The following is a 27,848-nucleotide window of genomic DNA, read 5'->3' as shown; positions in this document are numbered from 1 at the left end:
GTGAGAGTTGCACCACCCTGTAAAATGGTCATTCCTAACTGCAAAAAGAAGCCAAATGGATTAGCCACCATACTCCCTAATCCAGCAGCAACCAAATGTTTTATGTTGCTTGCCTTTTGGATTGCCCATGCTGCTGCCCCTCTTATTCCAATGCCGTATGCTGTCTTCGCTGCTCTTATCAGTCCATCTTTGAGTCTTGCTCCAAGCCCTAATATTCTTCCTTGTAACTGCAAACTGGAGCCAAACAAACCACTCACCATGATTCCAAATCCAGCTCTTAACAATTGTGCTCCTTTGCTTGCTTTTTCAGTGACCCATTCCAGTAAGTCTTTTAACTTTTGAATTACCCATGCTCCTGCCCCAGTGGCATCAGTAAATAATGTCGTTTTAAATGCTGTTATTAAGGCTACTGCAAGTGCTGCTCCAATCCCAAATACTTGTCCAATTAACCCGAGGAACAAGCCAAATGGACCACCCCTCATGCTCTCGACACCATTACGTACCCATTCTGTGACTTGGCTTACTCTTTGGATTACCCGTGCTCCTGGCCCTGTTGCTCCAAAGTTTAATGACGCTTTAACTGCTGATATCAGTCTAAATGTGAATGCTACTACACGTCTAAATGTTTCGCTGGTTAACCCTGAAACTGAGCCAAATAGAGCTCCCGCCATGCTCTCCAATCTAGCTCCTGCCCATTGTTTCAGGTTGTGTACTTTTTGGATCACAAATGCTCTTGCCGATGCTGCTCCAATGTCTAACATTACTTTCAGTTGTGTTATCAATGCTACTGTTATTTGAATTACAATGCATGCTCTTTGCGACACACACTTTCCTACTGTTATTGCTTTTTGCTTTACCCATGGCCCTGCCTGAGTGGCTCCAATCTGTAATTTTCTTTGAAGTGTTAACATCAGTTCAGCTGTGAGAGTTGCACCACCCTGTAAAATGGTCATTCCTAACTGCAAAAAGAAGCCAAATGGATTAGCCACCATACTCCCTAATCCAGCAGCAACCAAATGTTTTATGTTGCTTGCCTTTTGGATTGCCCATGCTGCTGCCCCTCTTATTCCAATGCCGTATGCTGTCTTCGCTGCTCTTATCAGTCCATCTTTGAGTCTTGCTCCAAGCCCTAATATTCTTCCTTGTAACTGCAAAATGGAGCCAAACAAACCACTCACCATGCTTCCAAATCCAGCTCTTAACAATTGTGCTCCTTTGCTTGCTTTTTCAGTGACCCATTCCAGTAAGTCTTTTAACTTTTGAATTACCCATGCTCCTGCCCCAGTGGCATCAGTAAATAATGTCGTTTTAAATGCTGTTATTAAGGCTACTGCAAGTGCTGCTCCAATCCCAAATACTTGTCCAATTAACCCGAGGAACAAGCCAAATGGACCACCCCTCATGCTCTCGACACCATTACGTACCCATTCTGTGACTTGGCTTACTCTTTGGATTACCCGTGCTCCTGGCCCTGTTGCTCCAAAGTTTAATGACGCTTTAACTGCTGATATCAGTCTAAATGTGAATGCTACTACACGTCTAAATGTTGCGCCGGATAACCCTGAAACTGAGCCCAATAGAGCTCCCGCCATGCTCTCCAATCTAGCTCCTGCCCATTGTTTCAGGTTGTGTACTTTTTGGATCACAAATGCTCTTGCCGATGCTGCTCCAATGTCTAACATTACTTTCAGTTGTGTTATCAATGCTACTGTTTGTTGAATTACAATGCATGCTCTTTGCGACACACACTTTCCTACTGTTATTGCTTTTTGCTTTACCCATGGCCCTGCCTGAGTGGCTCCAATCTGTAATTTTCTTTGAAGTGTTAACATCAGTTCAGCTGTGAGAGTTGCACCACCCTGTAAAATGGTCATTCCTAACTGCAAAAAGAAGCCAAATGGATTAGCCACCATACTCCCTAATCCAGCAGCAACCAAATGTTTTATGTTGCTTGCCTTTTGGATTGCCCATGCTGCTGCCCCTCTTATTCCAATGCCGTATGCTGTCTTCGCTGCTCTTATCAGTCCATCTTTGAGTCTTGCTCCAAGCCCTAATATTCTTCCTTGTAACTGCAAAATGGAGCCAAACAAACCACTCACCATGCTTCCAAATCCAGCTCTTAACAATTGTGATCCTTTGCTTGCTTTTTCAGTGACCCATTCCAGTAAGTCTTTTAACTTTTGAATTACCCATGCTCCTGCCCCAGTGGCATCAGTAAATAATGTTGTTTTAAATGCTGTTATTAAGGCTACTGCAAGTGCTGCTCCAATCCCAAATACTTGTCCAATTAACCCGAGGAACAAGCCAAATGGACCACCCCTCATGCTCTCGACACCATTACGTACCCATTCTGTGACTTGGCTTACTCTTTGGATTACCCGTGCTACTGGCCCTGTTGCTCCAAAGTTTGATGATGCTTTAACTGCTGATATCAGTCTAAATGTGAAAGCTACTACACGTCCAAATGTTGCGCTGGTTAACCCTGAAACTGAGCCAAATAGAGCTCCCGCCATGCTCTCCAATCTAGCTCCTGCCCATTGTGTCAGGTTGTATACTTTTTGGATCACAAATGCTCTTGCCGATGCTGCTCCAATGTCTAACATTACTTTCAGTTGTGTTTTCAATGCTACTGTTTGTTGAATTACAATGCATGCTCTTTGCGACACACACTTCCCTACTGTTATTGCTTTTTGCTTTACCCATGGCCCTGCCTGAGTGGCTCCAATCTGTAATTTTCTTTGAAGTGTTAACATCAGTTCAGCTGTGAGAGTTGCACCACCCTGTAAAATGGTCATTCCTAACTGCAAAAAGAAGCCAAATGGATTAGCCACCATACTCCCTAATCCAGCAGCAACCAAATGTTTTATGTTGCTTGCCTTTTGGATTGCCCATGCTGCTGCCCCTCTTATTCCAATGCCGTATGCTGTCTTCGCTGCTCTTATCAGTCCATCTTTGAGTCTTGCTCCAAGCCCTAATATTCTTCCTTGTAACTGCAAACTGGAGCCAAACAAACCACTCACCATGCTTCCAAATCCAGCTCTTAACAATTGTGATCCTTTGCTTGCTTTTTCAGTGACCCATTCCAGTAAGTCTTTTAACTTTTGAATTACCCATGCTCCTGCCCCAGTGGCATCAGTAAATAATGTTGTTTTAAATGCTGTTATTAAGGCTACTGCAAGTGCTGCTCCAATCCCAAATACTTGTCCAATTAACCCGAGGAACAAGCCAAATGGACCACCCCTCATGCTCTCGACACCATTACGTACCCATTCTGTGACTTGGCTTACTCTTTGGATTACCCGTGCTACTGGCCCTGTTGCTCCAAAGTTTGATGATGCTTTAACTGCTGATATCAGTCTAAATGTGAAAGCTACTACACGTCCAAATGTTGCGCTGGTTAACCCTGAAACTGAGCCAAATAGAGCTCCCGCCATGCTCTCCAATCTAGCTCCTGCCCATTGTGTCAGGTTGTATACTTTTTGGATCACAAATGCTCTTGCCGATGCTGCTCCAATGTCTAACATTACTTTCAGTTGTGTTTTCAATGCTACTGTTTGTTGAATTACAATGCATGCTCTTTGCGACACACACTTCCCTACTGTTATTGCTTTTTGCTTTACCCATGGCCCTGCCTGAGTGGCTCCAATCTGTAATTTTCTTTGAAGTGTTAACATCAGTTCAGCTATGAGAGTTGCACCACCCTGTAAAATGGTCATTCCTAACTGCAAAAAGAAGCCAAATGGATTAGCCACCATACTCCCTAATCCAGCAGCAACCAAATGTTTTATGTTGCTTGCCTTTTGGATTGCCCATGCTGCTGCCCCTCTTATTCCAATGCCGTATGCTGTCTTCGCTGCTCTTATCAGTCCATCTTTGAGTCTTGCTCCAAGCCCTAATATTCTTCCTTGTAACTGCAAAATGGAGCCAAACAAACCACTCACCATGATTCCAAATCCAGCTCTTAACAATTGTGCTCCTTTGCTTGCTTTTTCAGTGACCCATTCCAGTAAGTCTTTTAACTTTTGAATTACCCATGCTCCTGCCCCAGTGGCATCAGTAAATAATGTCGTTTTAAATGCTGTTATTAAGGCTACTGCAAGTGCTGCTCCAATCCCAAATACTTGTCCAATTAACCCGAGGAACAAGCCAAATGGACCACCCCTCATGCTCTCGACACCATTACGTACCCATTCTGTGACTTGGCTTACTCTTTGGATTACCCGTGCTCCTGGCCCTGTTGCTCCAAAGTTTAATGATGCTTTAACTGCTGATATCAGTCTAAATGTGAATGCTACTACACGTCTAAATGTTGCGCCGGATAACCCTGAAACTGAGCCAAATAGAGCTCCCGCCATGCTCTCCAATCTAGCTCCTGCCCATTGTTTCAGGTTGTGTACTTTTTGGATCACAAATGCTCTTGCCGATGCTGCTCCAATGTCTAACATTACTTTCAGTTGTGTTATCAATGCTACTGTTTGTTGAATTACAATGCATGCTCTTTGCGACACACACTTTCCTACTGTTATTGCTTTTTGCTTTACCCATGGCCCTGCCTGAGTGGCTCCAATCTGTAATTTTCTTTGAAGTGTTAACATCAGTTCAGCTGTGAGAGTTGCACCACCCTGTAAAATGGTCATTCCTAACTGCAAAAAGAAGCCAAATGGATTAGCCACCATACTCCCTAATCCAGCAGCAACCAAATGTTTTATGTTGCTTGCCTTTTGGATTGCCCATGCTGCTGCCCCTCTTATTCCAATGCCGTATGCTGTCTTCGCTGCTCTTATCAGTCCATCTTTGAGTCTTGCTCCAAGCCCTAATATTCTTCCTTGTAACTGCAAAATGGAGCCAAACAAACCACTCACCATGATTCCAAATCCAGCTCTTAACAATTGTGCTCCTTTGCTTGCTTTTTCAGTGACCCATTCCAGTAAGTCTTTTAACTTTTGAATTACCCATGCTCCTGCCCCAGTGGCATCAGTAAATAATGTCGTTTTAAATGCTGTTATTAAGGCTACTGCAAGTGCTGCTCCAATCCCAAATACTTGTCCAATTAACCCGAGGAACAAGCCAAATGGACCACCCCTCATGCTCTCGACACCATTACGTACCCATTCTGTGACTTGGCTTACTCTTTGGATTACCCGTGCTCCTGGCCCTGTTGCTCCAAAGTTTAATGACGCTTTAACTGCTGATATCAGTCTAAATGTGAATGCTACTACACGTCTAAATGTTTCGCTGGTTAACCCTGAAACTGAGCCAAATAGAGCTCCCGCCATGCTCTCCAATCTAGCTCCTGCCCATTGTTTCAGGTTGTGTACTTTTTGGATCACAAATGCTCTTGCCGATACTGCTCCAATGTCTAACATTACTTTCAGTTGTGTTATCAATGCTACTGTTATTTGAATTACAATGCATGCTCTTTGCGACACACACTTTCCTACTGTTATTGCTTTTTGCTTTACCCATGGCCCTGCCTGAGTGGCTCCAATCTGTAATTTTCTTTGAAGTGTTAACATCAGTTCAGCTGTGAGAGTTGCACCACCCTGTAAAATGGTCATTCCTAACTGCAAAAAGAAGCCAAATGGATTAGCCACCATACTCCCTAATCCAGCAGCAACCAAATGTTTTATGTTGCTTGCCTTTTGGATTGCCCATGCTGCTGCCCCTCTTATTCCAATGCCGTATGCTGTCTTCGCTGCTCTTATCAGTCCATCTTTGAGTCTTGCTCCAAGCCCTAATATTCTTCCTTGTAACTGCAAAATGGAGCCAAACAAACCACTCACCATGCTTCCAAATCCAGCTCTTAACAATTGTGCTCCTTTGCTTGCTTTTTCAGTGACCCATTCCAGTAAGTCTTTTAACTTTTGAATTACCCATGCTCCTGCCCCAGTGGCATCAGTAAATAATGTCGTTTTAAATGCTGTTATTAAGGCTACTGCAAGTGCTGCTCCAATCCCAAATACTTGTCCAATTAACCCGAGGAACAAGCCAAATGGACCACCCCTCATGCTCTCGACACCATTACGTACCCATTCTGTGACTTGGCTTACTCTTTGGATTACCCGTGCTCCTGGCCCTGTTGCTCCAAAGTTTAATGACGCTTTAACTGCTGATATCAGTCTAAATGTGAATGCTACTACACGTCTAAATGTTTCGCTGGTTAACCCTGAAACTGAGCCAAATAGAGCTCCCGCCATGCTCTCCAATCTAGCTCCTGCCCATTGTTTCAGGTTGTGTACTTTTTGGATCACAAATGCTCTTGCCGATGCTGCTCCAATGTCTAACATTACTTTCAGTTGTGTTATCAATGCTACTGTTTGTTGAATTACAATGCATGCTCTTTGCGACACACACTTTCCTACTGTTATTGCTTTTTGCTTTACCCATGGCCCTGCCTGAGTGGCTCCAATCTGTAATTTTCTTTGAAGTGTTAACATCAGTTCAGCTGTGAGAGTTGCACCACCCTGTAAAATGGTCATTCCTAACTGCAAAAAGAAGCCAAATGGATTAGCCACCATACTCCCTAATCCAGCAGCAACCAAATGTTTTATGTTGCTTGCCTTTTGGATTGCCCATGCTGCTGCCCCTCTTATTCCAATGCCGTATGCTGTCTTCGCTGCTCTTATCAGTCCATCTTTGAGTCTTGCTCCAAGCCCTAATATTCTTCCTTGTAACTGCAAAATGGAGCCAAACAAACCACTCACCATGATTCCAAATCCAGCTCTTAACAATTGTGCTCCTTTGCTTGCTTTTTCAGTGACCCATTCCAGTAAGTCTTTTAACTTTTGAATTACCCATGCTCCTGCCCCAGTGGCATCAGTAAATAATGTCGTTTTAAATGCTGTTATTAAGGCTACTGCAAGTGCTGCTCCAATCCCAAATACTTGTCCAATTAACCCGAGGAACAAGCCAAATGGACCACCCCTCATGCTCTCGACACCATTACGTACCCATTCTGTGACTTGGCTTACTCTTTGGATTACCCGTGCTCCTGGCCCTGTTGCTCCAAAGTTTAATGACGCTTTAACTGCTGATATCAGTCTAAATGTGAATGCTACTACACGTCTAAATGTTTCGCTGGTTAACCCTGAAACTGAGCCAAATAGAGCTCCCGCCATGCTCTCCAATCTAGCTCCTGCCCATTGTGTCAGGTTGTGTACTTTTTGGATCACAAATGCTCTTGCCGATGCTGCTCCAATGTCTAACATTACTTTCAGTTGTGTTATCAATGCTACTGTTATTTGAATTACAATGCATGCTCTTTGCGACACACACTTTCCTACTGTTATTGCTTTTTGCTTTACCCATGGCCCTGCCTGAGTGGCTCCAATCTGTAATTTTCTTTGAAGTGTTAACATCAGTTCAGCTGTGAGAGTTGCACCACCCTGTAAAATGGTCATTCCTAACTGCAAAAAGAAGCCAAATGGATTAGCCACCATACTCCCTAATCCAGCAGCAACCAAATGTTTTATGTTGCTTGCCTTTTGGATTGCCCATGCTGCTGCCCCTCTTATTCCAATGCCGTATGCTGTCTTCGCTGCTCTTATCAGTCCATCTTTGAGTCTTGCTCCAAGCCCTAATATTCTTCCTTGTAACTGCAAAATGGAGCCAAACAAACCACTCACCATGATTCCAAATCCAGCTCTTAACAATTGTGCTCCTTTGCTTGCTTTTTCAGTGACCCATTCCAGTAAGTCTTTTAACTTTTGAATTACCCATGCTCCTGCCCCAGTGGCATCAGTAAATAATGTCGTTTTAAATGCTGTTATTAAGGCTACTGCAAGTGCTGCTCCAATCCCAAATACTTGTCCAATTAACCCGAGGAACAAGCCAAATGGACCACCCCTCATGCTCTCTACACCATTACGTACCCATTCTGTGACTTGGCTTACTCTTTGGATTACCCGTGCTCCTGGCCCTGTTGCTCCAAAGTTTGATGACGCTTTAACTGCTGATATCAGTCTAAATGTGAAAGCTACTACACGTCCAAATGTTGCGCTGGTTAACCCTGAAACTGAGCCAAATAGAGCTCCCGCCATGCTCTCCAATCTAGCTCCTGCCCATTGTTTCAGGTTGTGTACTTTTTGGATCACAAATGCTCTTGCCGATGCTGCTCCAATGTCTAACATTACTTTCAGTTGTGTTATCAATGCTACTGTTTGTTGAATTACAATGCATGCTCTTTGCGACACACACTCTCCTACTGTTATTGCTTTTTGCTTTACCCATGGCCCTGCCTGAGTGGCTCCAATCTGTAATTTTCTTTGAAGTGTTAACATCAGTTCAGCTGTGAGAGTTGCACCACCCTGTAAAATGGTCATTCCTAACTGCAAAAAGAAGCCAAATGGATTAGCCACCATACTCCCTAATCCAGCAGCAACCAAATGTTTTATGTTGCTTGCCTTTTGGATTGCCCATGCTGCTGCCCCTCTTATTCCAATGCCGTATGCTGTCTTCGCTGCTCTTATCAGTCCATCTTTGAGTCTTGCTCCAAGCCCTAATATTCTTCCTTGTAACTGCAAAATGGAGCCAAACAAACCACTCACCATGCTTCCAAATCCAGCTCTTAACAATTGTGCTCCTTTGCTTGCTTTTTCAGTGACCCATTCCAGTAAGTCTTTTAACTTTTGAATTACCCATGCTCCTGCCCCAGTGGCATCAGTAAATAATGTCGTTTTAAATGCTGTTATTAAGGCTACTGCAAGTGCTGCTCCAATCCCAAATACTTGTCCAATTAACCCGAGGAACAAGCCAAATGGACCACCCCTCATGCTCTCGACACCATTACGTACCCATTCTGTGACTTGGCTTACTCTTTGGATTACCCGTGCTCCTGGCCCTGTTGCTCCAAAGTTTAATGACGCTTTAACTGCTGATATCAGTCTAAATGTGAAAGCTACTACACGTCTAAATGTTGCGCCGGATAACCCTGAAACTGAGCCCAATAGAGCACCCGCCATGCTCTCCAATCTAGCTCCTGCCCATTGTTTCAGGTTGTGTACTTTTTGGATCACAAATGCTCTTGCCGATGCTGCTCCAATGTCTAACATTACTTTCAGTTGTGTTATCAATGCTACTGTTATTTGAATTACAATGCATGCTCTTTGCGACACACACTTTCCTACTGTTATTGCTTTTTGCTTTACCCATGGCCCTGCCTGAGTGGCTCCAATCTGTAATTTTCTTTGAAGTGTTAACATCAGTTCAGCTGTGAGAGTTGCACCACCCTGTAAAATGGTCATTCCTAACTGCAAAAAGAAGCCAAATGGATTAGCCACCATACTCCCTAATCCAGCAGCAACCAAATGTTTTATGTTGCTTGCCTTTTGGATTGCCCATGCTGCTGCCCCTCTTATTCCAATGCCGTATGCTGTCTTCGCTGCTCTTATCAGTCCATCTTTGAGTCTTGCTCCAAGCCCTAATATTCTTCCTTGTAACTGCAAAATGGAGCCAAACAAACCACTCACCATGATTCCAAATCCAGCTCTTAACAATTGTGCTCCTTTGCTTGCTTTTTCAGTGACCCATTCCAGTAAGTCTTTTAACTTTTGAATTACCCATGCTCCTGCCCCAGTGGCATCAGTAAATAATGTCGTTTTAAATGCTGTTATTAAGGCTACTGCAAGTGCTGCTCCAATCCCAAGTACTTGTCCAATTAACCCGAGGAACAAGCCAAATGGACCACCCCTCATGCTCTCGACACCATTACGTACCCATTCTGTGACTTGGCTTACTCTTTGGATTACCCGTGCTCCTGGCCCTGTTGCTCCAAAGTTTAATGATGCTTTAACTGCTGATATCAGTCTAAATGTGAATGCTACTACACGTCTAAATGTTTCGCTGGTTAACCCTGAAACTGAGCCAAATAGAGCTCCCGCCATGCTCTCCAATCTAGCTCCTGCCCATTGTTTCAGGTTGTGTACTTTTTGGATCACAAATGCTCTTGCCGATGCTGCTCCAATGTCTAACATTACTTTCAGTTGTGTTATCAATGCTACTGTTATTTGAATTACAATGCATGCTCTTTGCGACACACACTTTCCTACTGTTATTGCTTTTTGCTTTACCCATGGCCCTGCCTGAGTGGCTCCAATCTGTAATTTTCTTTGAAGTGTTAACATCAGTTCAGCTGTGAGAGTTGCACCACCCTGTAAAATGGTCATTCCTAACTGCAAAAAGAAGCCAAATGGATTAGCCACCATACTCCCTAATCCAGCAGCAACCAAATGTTTTATGTTGCTTGCCTTTTGGATTGCCCATGCTGCTGCCCCTCTTATTCCAATGCCGTATGCTGTCTTCGCTGCTCTTATCAGTCCATCTTTGAGTCTTGCTCCAAGCCCTAATATTCTTCCTTGTAACTGCAAACTGGAGCCAAACAAACCACTCACCATGATTCCAAATCCAGCTCTTAACAATTGTGCTCCTTTGCTTGCTTTTTCAGTGACCCATTCCAGTAAGTCTTTTAACTTTTGAATTACCCATGCTCCTGCCCCAGTGGCATCAGTAAATAATGTCGTTTTAAATGCTGTTATTAAGGCTACTGCAAGTGCTGCTCCAATCCCAAATACTTGTCCAATTAACCCGAGGAACAAGCCAAATGGACCACCCCTCATGCTCTCGACACCATTACGTACCCATTCTGTGACTTGGCTTACTCTTTGGATTACCCGTGCTCCTGGCCCTGTTGCTCCAAAGTTTAATGACGCTTTAACTGCTGATATCAGTCTAAATGTGAATGCTACTACACGTCTAAATGTTTCGCTGGTTAACCCTGAAACTGAGCCAAATAGAGCTCCCGCCATGCTCTCCAATCTAGCTCCTGCCCATTGTTTCAGGTTGTGTACTTTTTGGATCACAAATGCTCTTGCCGATGCTGCTCCAATGTCTAACATTACTTTCAGTTGTGTTATCAATGCTACTGTTATTTGAATTACAATGCATGCTCTTTGCGACACACACTTTCCTACTGTTATTGCTTTTTGCTTTACCCATGGCCCTGCCTGAGTGGCTCCAATCTGTAATTTTCTTTGAAGTGTTAACATCAGTTCAGCTGTGAGAGTTGCACCACCCTGTAAAATGGTCATTCCTAACTGCAAAAAGAAGCCAAATGGATTAGCCACCATACTCCCTAATCCAGCAGCAACCAAATGTTTTATGTTGCTTGCCTTTTGGATTGCCCATGCTGCTGCCCCTCTTATTCCAATGCCGTATGCTGTCTTCGCTGCTCTTATCAGTCCATCTTTGAGTCTTGCTCCAAGCCCTAATATTCTTCCTTGTAACTGCAAAATGGAGCCAAACAAACCACTCACCATGATTCCAAATCCAGCTCTTAACAATTGTGCTCCTTTGCTTGCTTTTTCAGTGACCCATTCCAGTAAGTCTTTTAACTTTTGAATTACCCATGCTCCTGCCCCAGTGGCATCAGTAAATAATGTCGTTTTAAATGCTGTTATTAAGGCTACTGCAAGTGCTGCTCCAATCCCAAATACTTGTCCAATTAACCCGAGGAACAAGCCAAATGGACCACCCCTCATGCTCTCTACACCATTACGTACCCATTCTGTGACTTGGCTTACTCTTTGGATTACCCGTGCTCCTGGCCCTGTTGCTCCAAAGTTTGATGACGCTTTAACTGCTGATATCAGTCTAAATGTGAAAGCTACTACACGTCCAAATGTTGCGCTGGTTAACCCTGAAACTGAGCCAAATAGAGCTCCCGCCATGCTCTCCAATCTAGCTCCTGCCCATTGTTTCAGGTTGTGTACTTTTTGGATCACAAATGCTCTTGCCGATGCTGCTCCAATGTCTAACATTACTTTCAGTTGTGTTATCAATGCTACTGTTTGTTGAATTACAATGCATGCTCTTTGCGACACACACTCTCCTACTGTTATTGCTTTTTGCTTTACCCATGGCCCTGCCTGAGTGGCTCCAATCTGTAATTTTCTTTGAAGTGTTAACATCAGTTCAGCTGTGAGAGTTGCACCACCCTGTAAAATGGTCATTCCTAACTGCAAAAAGAAGCCAAATGGATTAGCCACCATACTCCCTAATCCAGCAGCAACCAAATGTTTTATGTTGCTTGCCTTTTGGATTGCCCATGCTGCTGCCCCTCTTATTCCAATGCCGTATGCTGTCTTCGCTGCTCTTATCAGTCCATCTTTGAGTCTTGCTCCAAGCCCTAATATTCTTCCTTGTAACTGCAAAATGGAGCCAAACAAACCACTCACCATGCTTCCAAATCCAGCTCTTAACAATTGTGCTCCTTTGCTTGCTTTTTCAGTGACCCATTCCAGTAAGTCTTTTAACTTTTGAATTACCCATGCTCCTGCCCCAGTGGCATCAGTAAATAATGTCGTTTTAAATGCTGTTATTAAGGCTACTGCAAGTGCTGCTCCAATCCCAAATACTTGTCCAATTAACCCGAGGAACAAGCCAAATGGACCACCCCTCATGCTCTCGACACCATTACGTACCCATTCTGTGACTTGGCTTACTCTTTGGATTACCCGTGCTCCTGGCCCTGTTGCTCCAAAGTTTAATGACGCTTTAACTGCTGATATCAGTCTAAATGTGAAAGCTACTACACGTCTAAATGTTGCGCCGGATAACCCTGAAACTGAGCCAAATAGAGCACCCGCCATGCTCTCCAATCTAGCTCCTGCCCATTGTTTCAGGTTGTGTACTTTTTGGATCACAAATGCTCTTGCCGATGCTGCTCCAATGTCTAACATTACTTTCAGTTGTGTTATCAATGCTACTGTTATTTGAATTACAATGCATGCTCTTTGCGACACACACTTTCCTACTGTTATTGCTTTTTGCTTTACCCATGGCCCTGCCTGAGTGGCTCCAATCTGTAATTTTCTTTGAAGTGTTAACATCAGTTCAGCTGTGAGAGTTGCACCACCCTGTAAAATGGTCATTCCTAACTGCAAAAAGAAGCCAAATGGATTAGCCACCATACTCCCTAATCCAGCAGCAACCAAATGTTTTATGTTGCTTGCCTTTTGGATTGCCCATGCTGCTGCCCCTCTTATTCCAATGCCGTATGCTGTCTTCGCTGCTCTTATCAGTCCATCTTTGAGTCTTGCTCCAAGCCCTAATATTCTTCCTTGTAACTGCAAACTGGAGCCAAACAAACCACTCACCATGATTCCAAATCCAGCTCTTAACAATTGTGCTCCTTTGCTTGCTTTTTCAGTGACCCATTCCAGTAAGTCTTTTAACTTTTGAATTACCCATGCTCCTGCCCCAGTGGCATCAGTAAATAATGTCGTTTTAAATGCTGTTATTAAGGCTACTGCAAGTGCTGCTCCAATCCCAAGTACTTGTCCAATTAACCCGAGGAACAAGCCAAATGGACCACCCCTCATGCTCTCGACACCATTACGTACCCATTCTGTGACTTGGCTTACTCTTTGGATTACCCGTGCTCCTGGCCCTGTTGCTCCAAAGTTTAATGATGCTTTAACTGCTGATATCAGTCTAAATGTGAATGCTACTACACGTCTAAATGTTTCGCTGGTTAACCCTGAAACTGAGCCAAATAGAGCTCCCGCCATGCTCTCCAATCTAGCTCCTGCCCATTGTTTCAGGTTGTGTACTTTTTGGATCACAAATGCTCTTGCCGATGCTGCTCCAATGTCTAACATTACTTTCAGTTGTGTTATCAATGCTACTGTTATTTGAATTACAATGCATGCTCTTTGCGACACACACTTTCCTACTGTTATTGCTTTTTGCTTTACCCATGGCCCTGCCTGAGTGGCTCCAATCTGTAATTTTCTTTGAAGTGTTAACATCAGTTCAGCTGTGAGAGTTGCACCACCCTGTAAAATGGTCATTCCTAACTGCAAAAAGAAGCCAAATGGATTAGCCACCATACTCCCTAATCCAGCAGCAACCAAATGTTTTATGTTGCTTGCCTTTTGGATTGCCCATGCTGCTGCCCCTCTTATTCCAATGCCGTATGCTGTCTTCGCTGCTCTTATCAGTCCATCTTTGAGTCTTGCTCCAAGCCCTAATATTCTTCCTTGTAACTGCAAACTGGAGCCAAACAAACCACTCACCATGATTCCAAATCCAGCTCTTAACAATTGTGCTCCTTTGCTTGCTTTTTCAGTGACCCATTCCAGTAAGTCTTTTAACTTTTGAATTACCCATGCTCCTGCCCCAGTGGCATCAGTAAATAATGTCGTTTTAAATGCTGTTATTAAGGCTACTGCAAGTGCTGCTCCAATCCCAAGTACTTGTCCAATTAACCCGAGGAACAAGCCAAATGGACCACCCCTCATGCTCTCGACACCATTACGTACCCATTCTGTGACTTGGCTTACTCTTTGGATTACCCGTGCTCCTGGCCCTGTTGCTCCAAAGTTTAATGATGCTTTAACTGCTGATATCAGTCTAAATGTGAATGCTACTACACGTCTAAATGTTTCGCTGGTTAACCCTGAAACTGAGCCAAATAGAGCTCCCGCCATGCTCTCCAATCTAGCTCCTGCCCATTGTTTCAGGTTGTGTACTTTTTGGATCACAAATGCTCTTGCCGATGCTGCTCCAATGTCTAACATTACTTTCAGTTGTGTTATCAATGCTACTGTTATTTGAATTACAATGCATGCTCTTTGCGACACACACTTTCCTACTGTTATTGCTTTTTGCTTTACCCATGGCCCTGCCTGAGTGGCTCCAATCTGTAATTTTCTTTGAAGTGTTAACATCAGTTCAGCTGTGAGAGTTGCACCACCCTGTAAAATGGTCATTCCTAACTGCAAAAAGAAGCCAAATGGATTAGCCACCATACTCCCTAATCCAGCAGCAACCAAATGTTTTATGTTGCTTGCCTTTTGGATTGCCCATGCTGCTGCACCTCTTATTCCAATGCCGTATGCTGTCTTCGCTGCTCTTATCAGTCCATCTTTGAGTCTTGCTCCAAGCCCTAATATTCTTCCTTGTAACTGCAAAATGGAGCCAAACAAACCACTCACCATGCTTCCAAATCCAGCTCTTAACAATTGTGCTCCTTTGCTTGCTTTTTCAGTGACCCATTCCAGTAAGTCTTTTAACTTTTGAATTACCCATGCTCCTGCCCCAGTGGCATCAGTAAATAATGTCGTTTTAAATGCTGTTATTAAGGCTACTGCAAGTGCTGCTCCAATCCCAAATACTTGTCCAATTAACCCGAGGAACAAGCCAAATGGACCACCCCTCATGCTCTCGACACCATTACGTACCCATTCTGTGACTTGGCTTACTCTTTGGATTACCCGTGCTCCTGGCCCTGTTGCTCCAAAGTTTAATGACGCTTTAACTGCTGATATCAGTCTAAATGTGAAAGCTACTACACGTCTAAATGTTGCGCCGGATAACCCTGAAACTGAGCCAAATAGAGCACCCGCCATGCTCTCCAATCTAGCTCCTGCCCATTGTTTCAGGTTGTGTACTTTTTGGATCACAAATGCTCTTGCCGATGCTGCTCCAATGTCTAACATTACTTTCAGTTGTGTTATCAATGCTACTGTTTGTTGAATTACAATGCATGCTCTTTGCGACACACACTTTCCTACTGTTATTGCTTTTTGCTTTACCCATGGCCCTGCCTGAGTGGCTCCAATCTGTAATTTTCTTTGAAGTGTTAACATCAGTTCAGCTGTGAGAGTTGCACCACCCTGTAAAATGGTCATTCCTAACTGCAAAAAGAAGCCAAATGGATTAGCCACCATACTCCCTAATCCAGCAGCAACCAAATGTTTTATGTTGCTTGCCTTTTGGATTGCCCATGCTGCTGCCCCTCTTATTCCAATGCCGTATGCTGTCTTCGCTGCTCTTATCAGTCCATCTTTGAGTCTTGCTCCAAGCCCTAATATTCTTCCTTGTAACTGCAAAATGGAGCCAAACAAACCACTCACCATGATTCCAAATCCAGCTCTTAACAATTGTGCTCCTTTGCTTGCTTTTTCAGTGACCCATTCCAGTAAGTCTTTTAACTTTTGAATTACCCATGCTCCTGCCCCAGTGGCATCAGTAAATAATGTCGTTTTAAATGCTGTTATTAAGGCTACTGCAAGTGCTGCTCCAATCCCAAGTACTTGTCCAATTAACCCGAGGAACAAGCCAAATGGACCACCCCTCATGCTCTCGACACCATTACGTACCCATTCTGTGACTTGGCTTACTCTTTGGATTACCCGTGCTCCTGGCCCTGTTGCTCCAAAGTTTAATGATGCTTTAACTGCTGATATCAGTCTAAATGTGAATGCTACTACACGTCTAAATGTTTCGCTGGTTAACCCTGAAACTGAGCCAAATAGAGCACCCGCCATGCTCTCCAATCTAGCTCCTGCCCATTGTTTCAGGTTGTGTACTTTTTGGATCACAAATGCTCTTGCCGATGCTGCTCCAATGTCTAACATTACTTTCAGTTGTGTTATCAATGCTACTGTTATTTGAATTACAATGCATGCTCTTTGCGACACACACTTTCCTACTGTTATTGCTTTTTGCTTTACCCATGGCCCTGCCTGAGTGGCTCCAATCTGTAATTTTCTTTGAAGTGTTAACATCAGTTCAGCTGTGAGAGTTGCACCACCCTGTAAAATGGTCATTCCTAACTGCAAAAAGAAGCCAAATGGATTAGCCACCATACTCCCTAATCCAGCAGCAACCAAATGTTTTATGTTGCTTGCCTTTTGGATTGCCCATGCTGCTGCCCCTCTTATTCCAATGCCGTATGCTGTCTTCGCTGCTCTTATCAGTCCATCTTTGAGTCTTGCTCCAAGCCCTAATATTCTTCCTTGTAACTGCAAAATGGAGCCAAACAAACCACTCACCATGATTCCAAATCCAGCTCTTAACAATTGTGCTCCTTTGCTTGCTTTTTCAGTGACCCATTCCAGTAAGTCTTTTAACTTTTGAATTACCCATGCTCCTGCCCCAGTGGCATCAGTAAATAATGTCGTTTTAAATGCTGTTATTAAGGCTACTGCAAGTGCTGCTCCAATCCCAAATACTTGTCCAATTAACCCGAGGAACAAGCCAAATGGACCACCCCTCATGCTCTCGACACCATTACGTACCCATTCTGTGACTTGGCTTACTCTTTGGATTACCCGTGCTCCTGGCCCTGTTGCTCCAAAGTTTAATGACGCTTTAACTGCTGATATCAGTCTAAATGTGAATGCTACTACACGTCTAAATGTTTCGCCGGATAACCCTGAAACTGAGCCAAATAGAGCACCCGCCATGCTCTCCAATCTAGCTCCTGCCCATTGTTTCAGGTTGTGTACTTTTTGGATCACAAATGCTCTTGCCGATGCTGCTCCAATGTCTAACATTACTTTCAGTTGTGTTATCAATGCTACTGTTATTTGAATTACAATGCATGCTCTTTGCGACACACACTTTCCTACTGTTATTGCTTTTTGCTTTACCCATGGCCCTGCCTGAGTGGCTCCAATCTGTAATTTTCTTTGAAGTGTTAACATCAGTTCAGCTGTGAGAGTTGCACCACCCTGTAAAATGGTCATTCCTAACTGCAAAAAGAAGCCAAATGGATTAGCCACCATACTCCCTAATCCAGCAGCAACCAAATGTTTTATGTTGCTTGCCTTTTGGATTGCCCATGCTGCTGCCCCTCTTATTCCAATGCCGTATGCTGTCTTCGCTGCTCTTATCAGTCCATCTTTGAGTCTTGCTCCAAGCCCTAATATTCTTCCTTGTAACTGCAAAATGGAGCCAAACAAACCACTCACCATGATTCCAAATCCAGCTCTTAACAATTGTGCTCCTTTGCTTGCTTTTTCAGTGACCCATTCCAGTAAGTCTTTTAACTTTTGAATTACCCATGCTCCTGCCCCAGTGGCATCAGTAAATAATGTCGTTTTAAATGCTGTTATTAAGGCTACTGCAAGTGCTGCTCCAATCCCAAATACTTGTCCAATTAACCCGAGGAACAAGCCAAATGGACCACCCCTCATGCTCTCGACACCATTACGTACCCATTCTGTGACTTGGCTTACTCTTTGGATTACCCGTGCTCCTGGCCCTGTTGCTCCAAAGTTTAATGACGCTTTAACTGCTGATATCAGTCTAAATGTGAATGCTACTACACGTCTAAATGTTTCGCTGGTTAACCCTGAAACTGAGCCAAATAGAGCTCCCGCCATGCTCTCCAATCTAGCTCCTGCCCATTGTGTCAGGTTGTGTACTTTTTGGATCACAAATGCTCTTGCCGATGCTGCTCCAATGTCTAACATTACTTTCAGTTGTGTTATCAATGCTACTGTTATTTGAATTACAATGCATGCTCTTTGCGACACACACTTTCCTACTGTTATTGCTTTTTGCTTTACCCATGGCCCTGCCTGAGTGGCTCCAATCTGTAATTTTCTTTGAAGTGTTAACATCAGTTCAGCTGTGAGAGTTGCACCACCCTGTAAAATGGTCATTCCTAACTGCAAAAAGAAGCCAAATGGATTAGCCACCATACTCCCTAATCCAGCAGCAACCAAATGTTTTATGTTGCTTGCCTTTTGGATTGCCCATGCTGCTGCCCCTCTTATTCCAATGCCGTATGCTGTCTTCGCTGCTCTTATCAGTCCATCTTTGAGTCTTGCTCCAAGCCCTAATATTCTTCCTTGTAACTGCAAAATGGAGCCAAACAAACCACTCACCATGCTTCCAAATCCAGCTCTTAACAATTGTGCTCCTTTGCTTGCTTTTTCAGTGACCCATTCCAGTAAGTCTTTTAACTTTTGAATTACCCCTGCTCCTGCCCCAGTGGCATCAGTAAAAAATGTTGCGCCGTTTAACCCTGAAACTGAGCCCAATAGAGCACCTTTTGTGCTACTTCGTTTACCATCTACAAATTCTTTACCCTTGCTTTTTTCTTTCTTTACCTTCTTTCCTGGCACTAGTGCTCCAATGTTTAATGCTTCTTTCAGTGCTCTTATTAATTTTAATATATGTCCTCCACCACACCTTAAAACTATTTTTGTTTTCCCAAACAATAAGCCAAATGGCTTATCCAACATTCTCCTAAAACCACCAAGTAGCCATTCTGCTTCTTTGCTTCCTTCTTTAATTACCCATTCTGCTACTATTCTTGCTTTTTTTATTGCCCATGCTGTTGCCAGTTCCAGTCCTACATTTAATGATGTTATCTGTTTATCTCTGAGTATTGCTCTAACCATTAATATTGTTCCTCCTAACCCTAACATTAACCCAAAGAAAGCAACCATGTTTCTTTCTAATCCAGTAGCTGCCCCTTCTGCTTCATAGCTTACTTCTTGCATTACCACTGCTGCTACTTCTGCTTCATAGCTTACTTCTTGCATTACCACTGTTGCTACTTCTGCTTCATAGCTTCCTTCTTGCATTACCACTGTTGCTACTTCTGCTTCATAGCTTCCTTCTTGCATTACCACTGTTGCTACTTCTGCTCCATAGCTTACTTCTTGCATTACCACTGTCACTACTTCTGCTTCTCCATTGTCTAAGTCCATTGTAAATAACACTATCAGTCCAACTGTGAGTGCACTTAACACTATTCCTGCTAACCATGAACAGAGGTCAAATTGAGCACCCATCATGGTTTCTAAACCACCACCTATCCATGCTAACCCTTTGACTAATTTTTGCATTGTTCTTTTAGCTACTTTCCATGGTTTCAGGATTACACATACTCCTGCAGCTGCTACTCCAATGTCTAATATGATTTTTATCGCTTTTATCAGTAATACAGTAATTGCTCCTTTACCCTCTAATATTTTTACTCCTAATCTTAAAACCAACACAAATGGAACATGCACAATGCTCCTTAATCCACCACCTACTACTTCAGTCTTTTTCCTTAATTTTTGTATTGCCCATTCTCTTCCTCTGCTAACCTTTTTGATTGCCCCTTCTGCTCTTGTGACTAATTCTTTTATCGTTGATGTTATCAGTCCAACTGTGTTTGGTTCTCCACCCCCTAATATCTTACATCCTAACAATGTGAAGAAGCAAAATGCATCACCCACCATTCTCCGGAAACCACCACCTACACATTCTGCTACTTTTATTGCTTTTTTTATTACCCATGCTTTTTCCTCTGGCACTCTAATGTCAAATGTGTTTTTGAGTTTTGTTGTTAGACTTTTTATGAATGCTGCTACACTCTTTAATATTGTTACTGCTAATGCTAAAACCAAGCCAATTAGAGCACCCACCAGTCTCCCTAATTTACGACCTGCCCATTCTGTTCCTGTCCTTAGTTTTTCCATTACTCCTGGTTCTGCCTCTGCTGCTCCAATGTTTAATGCTGTTTTCAGTTCTTTTAAGAGTTCGATTGCGAGTATTGCGCCTGCCCATACTATTGTTCCTACTAACTCTAAAAACAAGCAAATTAGAGCGCCCACCATGCTTCCCAATCTACCACCTACCCATTCTGTTTCTTCGGTTACTTTTTGCATTACCCACGCTCCTGGCCCTTCTCTTCCAACATGTAATGCTGTTTTCATTGCTCTTTTCAGTCCTACTGTGAGTGTTGCTCCACCACCTAATAATGTTCCTATAAGGAAGCCAAAATTTGCATTCATCATCTTGACTAGTCCACCACCAGCACTTTCTCCTCCTTTGCTTAACTTTTGCAAAACCTGTTGTACTACCTTGCTTATTATTTGCATTACCCACTTGTTTATTTCTTGCATTATCAATGTCCCTGCCCCTATTGCTTCTATGGCTAATGCTGCTTTAAAGGCTGTTATTAATCTTATTTTGAATGCCACTACACTCATAAATCCTGTTCTTGTTAGCCAAAAAAAGATTGCAAATAGAGCACACATCATACTCCCTAATCCACCGCTTATCCCTGGTTTAGTTTTTGTTTTTGTCTCTGTAATTTCTATTTGTCCTTCTCCTTTTCTTGCAACTTCTTTCATCCTTTCCTTTTCCGTTGATGGTTTGTGTTCATCTAGCTCTTTTGTTATTTCTTCCGGTTTACTTTTGTTTTCTTCATTTTTTCCTTCGTCTTTATCTTTTGCAGTGCTTCCTTCTTGCGCTTCATTTGTTGTTCCCGGGGTTAAAACCACGACAATTGGCCCGAAGAAGGCATTTGCCACTGATTCTGCGGCATGACCTTTAAATTTGATTAATCCATTATTATAGACACTGTGGCTAGACTTTTTGCAGGAATTTTCTTGTGGTAACATCTTACTGGTGTAACACTTTCCTTTATTTTCTTTAACTATCTGATCCACTGTGTTTAGGAGTGCCTCCACCTGGGACTGGTCTCTAAAAGATTTTCCCAATTTGCTATACTTGTTATCAATGAAATGGTATCGACCCTTGATTTTCATGACCAAATCACTCAAACATTTATTCTGAGCCATCAACTTCTGAGTCTTCATTCCTTCTGGGAGAGTGTCTTCCTGAGTAAAAACAACTGTAGCATATTTAAAAAGTTCCTCTGAGAAATATTGGCTTATTTTCTCAATGACAGCCTGCTGCTGCTCTGTGGATTTCTCCACATTGAGCACAATGAGAAAAGCATGAGGCCCTGGAATGCATTCACTGACAGACTTCAATATTTCAAGCTTACGCTTCTCCTCTGAACCACATGGGGCATGTAAATCAGGAGTGTTGACCAAGGTTATCCGTCTTCCATGGAGAGATTTGGACTCAGTTTGACATTCCGTATTGTCAACCTTGAACAGTTCTTCTCCAAATATAGTGTTTGCTAGACTGTTTTTCCCAGCTTTAGTGGCTCCCAGAAGCACAATCCTGTACAATTTTTGCACTGGAAGGAAATTAAGACAGAAAATTAATGTTTGTTTAATGCTGTTCCATTACCGAGTCTGACGAATGTATTAAGCATTAGTAAGGTAGTATTGAAGGATAACTGAAGGGTAGTATGTAACTTATATATACCAATATAAACGTTTATTCTTATATTATTATGTTTGCATAATAAAAAAACATATTTATGTGTTCTGTATCTCCCTGTGCTTTTTCGGTATCAGTTTTCATTGTAAAGATAGCTACAATCTTGATCATTAAATATATAAATTTGCTTTTAAATACTTTGTTAATGTCACACAGTGGAAATTTGTATTTATCTTGTGTATTGGTTTTATTCTGGTTTTTAGTGTTTATTTATGAGGGTAGTTTTATTTGCATGGTTTTATTCTGTTTTTATTGCATGGTTTTATTCTGTTTTTATTGCATGGCTTTTAGTGTTTTATTTGGCATGGTTTAAATCCATTGTGGACTGGCTGCACATGGGACAAATTAGCTGATAGGGATCACCTGCTGAGGCATGGGTGTGTCCAGAGGTGGTATATATATATACATATATATATATATATATATATATATATATATATATATATATATATATATATATATATGTGTGTATGTATGTATGTATGTATGTATGTATGTATGTATGTATACATATATATATACATACATACATATATATATGTGTATATATATGTATGTATGTATGTATGTATGTATGTATGTAGGTATGTATGTATGTATGTATATGTATATATGTGTATGTGTGTATATATATATGTGTATGTGTATGTATATATATATTAGGGGTGCAACGATACACAAAATTCACGGATCGGTTCGGTTCGATACTTTGGTGTCACGGTTCGATATTTTTTCGATACAAAAAAATGTTCATGCCTTTTTAATTTGTCATTTATTAAAATTATAAATATATATTTTAACTCAAAAGTACAGTTTTTAAATTTAACCCTAACCCTTGTACGTGTTTTTTATTTTGACAGCGAATGCGCACCACTTATGTGCAGCCCTGGTTATTTAGCTCGTCATATTGCAGCCACAGAAATTCTTTTGTCCATGAAACCATAAAGCTGCACTTTCTTTTTGCCTTATAGTCTGATTTGTCATAACTTCTCTGTTTTGTGGTAAGCTTTTCTTTGGCTGTCACTTCTTCACCCTGACCTGTCTTATTTGGCTCAGCAGAACTAAAATAATATAAAATATATATCATATATCCTGCTGCTTTTACACAGACACACATAACGGTCAGCGATTATCTGTGCGATCAACCTCTCACATGTTTAAGCTTGCTGCGGGAGATTTCACTTGTCATGTTTGCGTAGTAAGCTAACGATTGATAAGACGATGTCAGAGGAATTGGTGCGCAAATTATCATCACTCACAGATCAGTGCTGTCGCTCTCTATACACAGTTCGCACGATTGCAAAGTGAAAGCAAAAAAACAAGCGCAAATTCAAACGCGATTTCAATATGTCACATATTGACAGTGGCTCACCGATGCCAATGACATAATTACCCAGCTACATTTCTGAAAGAATGCAAAAGCATTGACATATATTTTTCCTTTCTACAATAGCCCGACGGACAGGGCAGAGATAGATTTTGGTACCCCGACTGAAAAAAATCGCTAGCCCCGGGACGTCGGGCTAGCAATATTGCGAGCCCTGTAAAGACAAAGATGAGTGATTCCTCAATCAGATGATTGAGGAATCACTCATCTTTGTCTTTGCACTAGGATGATGTCGGCGTAAATGTGCAGTCATATTCGTTGTGTTCCCACTAGTGCGTTCAGGTTAATCTCGTTGAAATGACCTTAACGCCACAACACGGCAAATCTCCGTTAACGAGCTACCACCGATCGCCCCGTGCATGGGGCTAGATGGCCAACATGTTAACGAGCTAACTGCGCTAACACACTAGTTCCCACCCATGTAATTGAGCATTGCATGGCACATCCAACATACTGTTTTACTTTAGTCCATGACTCGCTTACCTTCAGGGTCATACGTCACATGAAAACCAAAATAATTCCAAACGCCAGATCTGAATGAGGGTGGGGGAGGTCCATGTTGCGAGGAGAGCTTAACTTTCTGTCTCGCTAGCTTGCCCTGCGCTCTTCCTTCTGATGATGCTGTCTGTGTTGAGCGCTCAGTGGATCTGCACTGGACAGTGCAGCCTAGGCGGAGTAGTCGAACGCAGATTCACTGAGCGCTCAACACAGACAGCATCGTCAGAAGGAAAGTTGATAAAATAAATTACAAATTTTGTATTGTTCTTTTTTTTTTTCTCCCCTTTGGTTTTCTTTCTTTCTCTCCCTCTCTTTCTTTCATTCTTTCCCCCTGTCCTATCCCACAGTCATGTCTGTCCCGTTTGCAACTGAAAATAAAATAAATTCATAATTATAATAAAGGTCAATCAAATGGACCAATATGATGATCCACTTGGTAAAATAAATCCGCTTGGCATCTTTCTTGGCCTCAAGACAACAATTCTGATGGCTATAGATCCAAACGGGACACAAAAAAAAAAATTAAAATTTTTTTAAAAAATTGTATTGTTCGATACGTATGCGTACCGAACCAAAAGCACTGTATCGAACGGTTCAATATCGATACGAATATCGTTGCACCCCTAATATATATATATATATATATATATATATATATATATATATATATATATATATATTAATCAAGTAAATTAAAAGCATTTGTTTCTATTTACTTTCCATGTGGATCAAGTTTACCTTTTTCAAGTAACTTACTAGATTTGACAGTGTCAGTTTCTTTTTTTACAGTTTTTCTCGATTGCTTAAACACTATAACCAGGCCTCTAAACTAAAATTTCAAAACCGTAACGCTATTGTTCAAAAAGCTCACCCATTTCCCTGAACTATAAACACTATTCCCTGCTTTGACACATGACTCAAATTTGATGAACTGCTACTGCAAAACTCTACACACAAATCCCTACATTTTACAGTGCTTACACCATGTAGTCATTTAGAAAGCACTAGCATGCAATAATGTTAACTTAAGTCAGCATAGCTTGAGCTCAATTAGCACACAATTAACCAGGTGGAAACACTAGGAGTCAAAATTTAGCACACACCAATCAGAACCTGCGATAGATAGATAAAAGGGCCAAAGTCAGCTCATTCAGGTTTGAAACAATGGATCCAAAGAGATGCAAAGGAGAGTGATTGAGGATGATCATCTTTTTCGAGGCATAAATGCCATCAGCCTCTCCACAATTGACCGCATCCTCCGAAAGAATCAATTCCGGATGAAACAGGCATACCGAGTCCCTTTCGAACGAAACTCTGACAGAGTGAAAAACCAACGTGTGGAATATGTTCAGGTATGAGTTTTGATACTGTATAAAGTATTGTGTACCATCACAGCATGGCAGTTTATGCTGCCATTTCAGCACTCTTGAACTGTGGTTCAGGGTACCGATTGACTCTACTGTGTTATGTGTTTTGCAGAGAATCTTTGAGATTGAAGGACGGCCTGTGCGCCATGAAATAATCTTTGTGGATGAGGCAGGTTTTAACCTGACCAAAAGAAGGAAAAGGGGGAGGAACATAATTGGCCATCGGGCTATTGTAAATGTCCCTGGTCAGCGTGGGGGGAATGTCACTATGTGCGCAGCCATCAGCCAACGAGGGGTACTCCACCGCCATGGCGTAGTAGGACCCTATAACACTATGCTTCTCCTTGCTTTTCTTGATGGTTTAAGACAACATATGTTCCAGCTGGACTACAGGGAACCAGCACAGCCAGAGCAGCCTCACTACGTTGTTGTGTGGGATAACGTCAGCTTCCATCGCGCTGCTCTGGTTCGTGACTGGTTTACCAATAACCCAAGGTTTTCTAATATCTTTCTGCCTGCATACTCTCCCTTTCTAAACCCGATAGAGGAGTTATTTTCGGCATGGCGGTGGAAAGTGTATGACCGAGAACCTTATGTCCATGTTCACCTCCTTCAGGCCATGGAAGAGGCCTGCCTAGACATATCAGTAGATGCATGCCAGGGGTGGATCAGGCATGCAAGAGGATTTTACCCCCGCTGCCTGGCTGGGGCCAATATAGCCTGTGATGTGGATGAGATTCTCTGGCCTGACCCAGACCAAAGACAAGATGCTGAGGTGGGATAATGTTTCTGGTGTGTGTTGTACTGTATAGTACATGAATGACAATGTGCCACTGTACATACATTGGTTGCGTCTTTTGTGTTTATCATGTGACAAGGGTTTTGAAGGGGAGAACCATAAGCAACCTATTTGTTTTGGAACTATTGTTTTGAATTAATTGTACCAGTGTGCAAAACTCTGTTGTAGTGTGTGTGTTTTTGAGGGCTTGTGTTTGATGTCTGTGGGCAAAGTTTGGTTTTTCAGCAAGAGTGAATAGTTTTGGGTGTAGAGCTTCATTTTGACCTGGAAATAGGATGTTTGGGAAATTGAGTGAGATGTTATGGATTTGTGTTTACTGTTGTGAGGATATGAGGCGTAGTTTCAGGAAATGTGTTTTAGCAATCGAGAAAAACTGTAATAGTAGGCTTCGAACAACAATTTATTTTATCAGGATAGAGATTCCTGTCATCTGAAAATCCTACCGACTAAAACTCATGTCAACTCATGTCAACATGTCAGTATGCTGTTACCTCTGATGTACTTTTGACCTCCAGCTGCTCCTGCCATGCAGATCATTTTTGGTGACTCCAGAAGAGCTAAATAAGGAAGAATAACAAATAGATTAGCGTATTTGGTTAGGGCTGTGTTTTTATATTGCCACACAAAAAAGACTACCAATTTCAGTTCAGCTAAATTGCTTTACTACACTAAAAGGAAATAGGCAATGTTTTTTTAATACACTGGACAACAGACAAATTAATACACTGTCACCAAAATGCTGTATTTGTTTATTTATTCAGAATACCTTTCTCAGGTTTGATTCTTTCAACCTCTTTCTGTGTTTTGTCTTCTGCTTCTGTTGTCTCAGCTTTTGCTCCTGTCTTTTTTTTCATGTTTTCCTGCAAAACTGTAATGCTTGGCCCAAAGAATGCTTCTTTCAAAGGCTCAACGGCAGGGCCTGTTAAGTTGATCCATACATGCATAGAGACACCACCTGGATTCATCAGTTCTAAAAGACACAAATAGCAACATCTAATTAATATACAAATACCAAAAAAAGGCTTCAAGACCAACTTGAAGCTGGTTTCTATCCAGCCATAGAGCTCATCCACATACTAACCAATAAAGTCAAAGTCTGTCTTTATGTTTCTTGGGGAGTTTGCTGAACAAAGCATGATCAAACACTCTGAGGTCAAAACAGTGTTTTGTTAAATTTGATTTAACATTGAAATGTAAATGTTAAATTTGTCATTGGCATTTTTTATTCTGTAGAGGCCACATATTACTCAAATAACTTATGTAGTGTAATCCAGTTAATAGATTATCTCAATGACTCTTGCCTCACAAGTACCAGAAGCAATTGAATTTTCTCCAACAAGGCTGCATGCTTGGCTTGGTGTAAGGTTTCACATTTGCCATTACCAACTTACACACAGTAGGCTTAAAGCATCATCCAAGTGTATTTTGAAAGCATACTTTATCTAAAATATTAGTTTTCAAAATGCAGATGTTGTGATGCCCACAAAGTGTTAGTGTTAAAAGTACTTACCAGACATGGTGTTTGAAGTGAAGACCAAAGCGTTACAATCACGGTGTATCTTGTGACTTCAGCTTAGTCACATTTGTCACAATATGTGTATATAGATGGTGGATGGCTGGTTTCCCCTTCAGGAGGAAATAGAATGCAGCTGAGTGTGTATTTTTAGTAACAAAATTGCTTTGCATTTTTATAAAACAACTTAAAAAAATAAATTGCAACACATTCAAGTTTTTTTTTAAAGCATAGTCTATCTAAACTATTTGTTTACAGAATGTTGTGATGTCTGCAAAGGTTTAGGTTAAAATAACATACCAGGCGTGTTGTTTGAAATGAATGAATGCAGAGCAGAGCGTGACAATCACAGTGTGT

The 27,848-nt window shown here is 42.0% G+C and overlaps 1 protein-coding gene across 1 annotated transcript in view; it reads right to left on the bottom strand.

The window, feature by feature from the left end:
* LOC145423255 (uncharacterized) overlaps positions 1–27,604 on the bottom strand; it is a 59,323-nt gene extending 31,719 nt beyond the window's left edge. Inside the window, exons 1-4 of the mRNA XM_080295530.1 lie at positions 27,489–27,604; positions 26,745–26,948; positions 26,470–26,535; positions 16,326–21,781 (exon numbers count right to left, since the gene is read on the bottom strand). Of these exons, the coding sequence (XP_080151656.1) occupies positions 16,326–21,781; positions 26,470–26,535; positions 26,745–26,948; positions 27,489–27,495 (5,733 nt within the window). The 5' untranslated portion in view covers positions 27,496–27,604. The remainder of the gene's footprint in view (positions 1–16,325; positions 21,782–26,469; positions 26,536–26,744; positions 26,949–27,488) is intronic.
* Between the last annotated feature and the right edge of the window lie 244 nt (positions 27,605–27,848).

Source organism: Astatotilapia calliptera, chromosome 3 (assembly GCF_964374335.1).
Source record: "Astatotilapia calliptera chromosome 3, fAstCal68.1, whole genome shotgun sequence".
NCBI classification, from domain to species: Eukaryota; Metazoa; Chordata; class Actinopteri; order Cichliformes; family Cichlidae; genus Astatotilapia; species Astatotilapia calliptera.
The sequence above is the reverse complement of the archived record's forward strand: the minus strand, read 5'-3'. Positions and strand labels throughout refer to the sequence as shown.